At 39.8% G+C, this 6,000-nt stretch overlaps 1 protein-coding gene across 14 annotated transcripts in view; it reads left to right on the top strand.

Moving 5' to 3' along the window:
* Window positions 1-2,646: 2,646 nt before the first annotated feature.
* LOC139757404 (toll-interacting protein A-like) overlaps window positions 2,647-6,000 on the top strand; it is a 49,388-nt gene continuing 46,034 nt past the window's right edge. For 2 of the 14 annotated variants that reach the window (XM_071677958.1, XM_071677885.1), the window contains exon 1: window positions 3,493-3,685. In XM_071677958.1, the coding sequence (XP_071534059.1) occupies window positions 3,665-3,685 (21 nt within the window). In that variant the 5' untranslated portion in view covers window positions 3,493-3,664. Of the gene's footprint in view, window positions 2,697-2,978; window positions 3,182-3,334; window positions 3,446-3,467; window positions 3,686-6,000 lie in introns of those variants that run through there. The other 12 variants (XM_071677857.1, XM_071677866.1, XM_071677932.1 and 9 more) reach the window with 12 other exon arrangements.

The raw sequence follows: 6,000 nt of genomic DNA, 5'->3' as shown, positions 1-6,000 counted from the left end.
TGTGTTATCTTAATAAGTTCGAGCAAGGGTCACGGTGATGTACGATATTGTGCTTGAGGTTCAAGGTGTGGGTGTGACGAATATGGCGAGTGTTTGCTGGGGTGCCGGTCGCCCTTCGGCTCCTTTTGGATAAATGCGAACGTAATTTAGATATCTACCCATACGTTAAATCAAGAAGACTACATAAATACATGTTTATTTCGATAGAGAGATATCAATAACCCATGTGCATACACGGTTAGTAATGCTACTTCTAAGATTTATTCAACAGGTGCAAGCCCTAACCCTTGGGAACATTTATTGCTTCTAAATGACTATGACAAATCATCCAGATTTCGGCGGGAGTCCCTCTTCAGAGATGTCCCGCTCTTCCCATGAACTTCAGGGGATACGAAGATGCCCACTTTTGAAAAAAAAAATAATATATTTTAACTTGCCAAGCAGGGCCTCTGAGAATTTTATCATTTGTACAAAGATTCTTTCGGGTCCCCTTCTCTTCTCCATCAATCATCCAGTTTTCATCCTCTACGGTTTTAAGCCATCAGCTGTGAGGCTAAAAAGTGTTTAAATAATGTTCTAACTAGGCTCACACAAAATGTGAATGCTAGTCTTCAATATATGCAAACATTTTCTGATATCCCAGGAAATTCCCGTCCCCCTTTTGGACCCCATGGTCCTTCAACGATGTACACCCCTGCTGGGCCTGCCCACACCACTCATTGGCCTTGTTGTACAGAAGGGTACTGTAAGCTATATGACTGCATATTTTTACTGTAGTAAGGAAAACATATGTACATAAAGATCAAAAATAATTTTGAATCTTTTTTTTTTTTTCTTTGTCGCTGTCTCCCGCGTTTGCGAGGTAGCGCAAGGAAACAGACGAAAGAAATGGCCCAACCCACCCCCATACACATGTATATACATACGTCCACACACGCAAATATACATACCTACACAGCTTTCCATGGTTTACCCCAGACGCTTCACATGCCTTGATTCAATCCACTGACAGCACGTCAACCCCGGTATACCACATCGCTCCAATTCACTCTATTCCTTGCCCTCCTTTCACCCTCCTGCATGTTCAGGCCCCGATCACACAAAATCTTTTTCACTCCATCTTTCCACCTCCAATTTGGTCTCCCTCTTCTCCTCGTTCCCTCCACCTCCGACACATATATCCTCTTGGTCAATCTTTCCTCACTCATTCTCTCCATGTGCCCAAACCATTTCAAAACACCCTCTTCTGCTCTCTCAACCACGCTCTTTTTATTTCCACACATCTCTCTTACCCTTACGTTACTTACTCGATCAAACCACCTCACACCACACATTGTCCTCAAACATCTCATTTCCAGCACATCCATCCTCCTGCGCACAACTGTATCCATAGCCCACGCCTCGCAACCATACAACATTGTTGGAACCACTATTCCTTCAAACATACCCATTTTTGCTTTCCGAGATAATGTTCTCGACTTCCACACATTCTTCAAGGCTCCCAGAATTTTCGCCCCCTCCCCCACCCTATGATCCACTTCCGCTTCCATGGTTCCATCCGCTGCCAGATCCACTCCCAGATATCTAAAACACTTCACTTCCTCCAGTTTTTCTCCATTCAAACTCACCTCCCAATTGACTTGACCCTCAACCCTACTGTACCTAATAACCTTGCTCTTATTCACATTTACTCTTAACTTTCTTCTTTCACACACTTTACCAAACTCAGTCACCAGCTTCTGCAGTTTCTCACATGAATCAGCCACCAGCGCTGTATCATCAGCGAACAACAACTGACTCACTTCCCAAGCTCTCTCATCCCCAACAGACTTCATACTTGCCCCTCTTTCCAAAACTCTTGCATTCACCTCCCTAACAACCCCATCCATAAACAAATTAAACAACCATGGAGACATCACACACCCCTGCCGCAAACCTACATTCACTGAGAACCAATCACTTTCCTCTCTTCCTACACGTACACATGCCTTACATCCTCGATAAAAACTTTTCACTGCTTCTAACAACTTGCCTCCCACACCATATATTCTTAATACCTTCCACAGAGCATCTCTATCAACTCTATCATATGCCTTCTCCAGATCCATAAATGCTACATACAAATCCATTTGCTTTTCTAAGTATTTCTCACATACATTCTTAGTTGATTTTGGACCGTAAAACATTGTCAATCGGAGTACGACTCTCGTATAAGGCCTTACAGTTTCATACATTAACCTTCAGCTATAATCTTGACAACCATATTCTTGTTAAGGGTGTACTATGAAATTAGCTTGTTTAACACTTCATGAAAAATCCATCAGCCATTGATCATTAAACTACATGATTATCCTTGAAAGGTGGATTACCTGTCTTAAAGGAATGGCACATTTTTCTTATATAATTTAGTATTCATTTAATATATATTGACTTCCGCAGCCAAATCTCGTGTTGAGGGTAGAGCTGGTGTGGTAGTACCTGTGGCTTATTTAATGAGAGGAGTGCTTATATTCCCTCTCCATGTGTAAAGATTCAATACTAAGCTTGGCAAGTTGGCACGGGTATTGTCGATGTGCCATTACTGGCACGTCGGGTGGGTTTACTTTGGGCTGACATTACCGACTAAGGCTGGCCCTTGTCCAGTTGTGTGCTGTGCTCGTTTTAAGCGGATGTGTGCGTTGAGTAAGATGTTAAATGTCTCTGCATTTTCAGTTCTTGATTCTTTTATTACTATTCAAGACGTCCCAGTTTCAACTCCTTGAAATCTAATCATTTTAGATATATTTACTTTGAAATCTTACCATTTTAGCAATCAGTATAAAGCATAAAGCGTTTGTAATCGGAGAGAGATTAAACTTTGACTATGATATTTCAAACTTGTTCTATGTGAACTGTGAGGGAAAAGAGAGAGTAGCTCGGCCAGTTCAGAGTGCGGAAAACTAGCTACTATTGGCATTCACGTTGCTGAAAGTAAACTGCAAAAAAACTATATCTTTTTAATTTAAAATTAAGCAGAAGTCTCTCATGTAATTCATTTTTTGTTCTTTGGAAAATTTTACAGGAAATATGTGATATTTGGAAGATGAAACCAATTTTTTTCATTTGTAGTGAATGTATTGTGTTTATAAGCAAAATGGCATCATCGGCAACAAGCGAAAAGAGCGATCAACGTAGGAAACAGGTAAATGTTTATGTCATCACGGTGTATTTTATGTTGAAAGACGTATTTAACAGTTTAAATGCGTAGTCAATCACCAGGATGAGTTTCAGGTACACATATCATATATGTAACCTATAAATGATTTTGAAGTATGAGTGAAGGGATAATGTCGTCACTGTAATCTGGTGTCATGGGGCTGTGAGTCACTGCCACAGGTGTCACACGGATTTGTTATTGGTAGACTAAGCCAGTAGGCTCCACCTCACTGTATTTGTTCCTGTTTGTGTATGTTAACTGTGGCTGTAATTGCTTGGAGCACTGTCCCGGGGAGCGTGTTGATCACCTTTTCTGAAATTTCACTTCATTAGTTTTTGTTTTAAACTGTTTGTTTGGAAAAATGATTACGTACAAATATTGTGCTGTATGAAACTGCGTATGAAGGCCTCCATTGTTTGTATGTAAGAATAGATTATATTAGGGAACACAGTGCTACTAGTTCCCCAGATGTTATCATCATCCCAGAAGGTACGATGTGGAGAGAGCTATTCAGGCCGATGTTCACTCTCACCTGAGGTTGAGAGTGAGGTATAGGGTGAGATTGAAGGTTATGGTAAGGTATACATTTGGCTGGATTGCTCTCTGTACACATTGTTATGTGTGGCTACTGATCATAAGAGCAGTAGTTGCAGGTAGAGCCCTTTAACAATTTTGTTTTACTTATACACTGTCAACTGAGATGATTTCATGGATTATTATACCTAATTCAGAAATCAATATAGTTATAAGGGCAAATTTTGGTAATTCATCAAAAGTGGATGCATAATTTATTTAGAATATTTGTAGATAAAAGTGGTATCAGTGGATTCCTTACACTCTATGGAGATGATACAAAAGTGTTGGTTTTTACTTGTAGCTTTACCTACTCCCACAACGTGAAGTCCCCATAAATTGAGCAAGGCTCTGAGTTGTAGGCACATTAGCTCAGTTTCATTAGTCTTCACCACAGAAAACAAGTGAAATCCTTGGGATGAAGAAAGGAAGTATCTAATAAGAGTTATTACAATAGCCCGAGAGTATCAGATGATTACTCAAGGAATTGATATTAGATAAATAATCAGGCCAGGATGAGACACACCTAAGGCTCCTGAAGGAGACACAAGATGTTATAGCTTGTGCTTTTGCAGAGTTGAATAAGAAGTTGATATGGAATGGGGAATTACCTGAAGACTAGAAAAACCTGTTATATGTGCAGTGCATAAGGAAAGTGACAAATGCCAAGTGAGTAAGTATTAATCATGAGTTCTGCCTCCGTGGTTTGTTAACCAGTGAAAAAAGCCCGTGGTGTGATTATTGCTTATTGGGAAATAAGCTGAAAAAACTGAAGTGTGAAAGAGCTCCTTGGGTAATGGTGTACTGGATCTGTCACCAGAATGATACATGAGGTGAATTGTGAAAGAAGTAGACTGTCGTTTTAATTTGTTTAAACAGTCTCTGGAATCAGGCTTAGTTCCTAAGCAATGGAGAAATTAAGAGAGAGGGATAGATCCATTGCCTCTGATTATCGTCCTGTCAGCTTGACATCTATTGTGGGGAAACTTCTAGAATCAATTACAGCAGACAGAATTTGAGAACACTTGGAGAATCATGATCTCATTAGGAATTCTCAATATGGGTTTACAAAAGGGAGGTCATAGCTCAGTAACCTTCTCTCCTTCTTTGATAAAGTATTGAAACTGTTGATCAGGGTAAGAGTTATGGTATTGTATACTTGAACTTCAGTAAAGCTTTTGACAGAGTACCTCATGAGTGTCTGCTAAGAAAAATAGTTGCACACGGCATCGGGGGCTGTGTATTTAATTGGATTAGGGCGTAGCTCACTGACAGAAAACAGAGGGTATGCATCGGTGGAGTTGCATTGGACTGGGGCAACGTAGCCAGAGGCGTTCTTCAGGAGTCAGCCTTGGGACTGCTCTTGTTCGTTGTACATATTAACAATTTGGATTTAGGAATAACCAGTGACTTTAGTAATTTTGCTGATGATACAAAACTGGGGGCCATAATTGACTTAGATGAGAATTCAGTGAATTTGCAGAGGGACTTAAATAGATTATGAAAATGGGCAGGTACATGAAAAATGGAATTCAACATAGATAAATTCACAACACTTAGTGTGGTTAAAGACAGGAACACTGATTATAAACTGGACAATATCACTATTGATAAAACAGAATGCGAGAGATTTATTGGTGCTGGTGAGCAAGGATCTTAAGCTGCAGCAAAGTGTGTAATATGGCTAATAGAATGTTGGGGTTTATTGATAGGACTGTTAGCAATAAAACCTCTAGAGTATTATTGCAGCTTTATCTTGCAGTGGTGAGACCACACTTGGGTTATGCGGTACCATTTTGGGCTCCATACTTTGCAGTTGATATAGATTGTTTAAAAAGAGTACAAAGGCAAGTGACAAAAATGATCCTTGGAATTAGAAACCTCACTTATGAAGAAAGGTTAAAAAAGACTGAATTTACACTTAAAAGAAGGAGGGTTAGAGGGGATATGATTGAAGTCTTTAAATGGGTGAAGGGCTTAAATAAAGGTACTATGGATACAGTTCTTAGAATGGTGCCTCCGATTATAGGACTAAAAATAATGAATTTAGATTAGAAAAAGTATATTCAGGTCAGATGCGGGTAAATATTGGTTCGGGAATAGGGTAGTAGATTTATGGAACAAGCTTCCAAGTACAGTAGTCAAAGCTAGGTCTTTAGGTAGCTTTAAACTAAGGTTGGATGTGTTTATGGGTTCAGGCAGTTGGTCTTAGGGTGGACAGACCTGCCTGG

This window comes from Panulirus ornatus, chromosome 2 (genome assembly GCF_036320965.1).
Source record: "Panulirus ornatus isolate Po-2019 chromosome 2, ASM3632096v1, whole genome shotgun sequence".
Lineage (NCBI taxonomy): Eukaryota > Metazoa > Arthropoda > Malacostraca > Decapoda > Palinuridae > Panulirus > Panulirus ornatus.
This window is presented reverse-complemented; position numbering and strand designations above follow the sequence as displayed.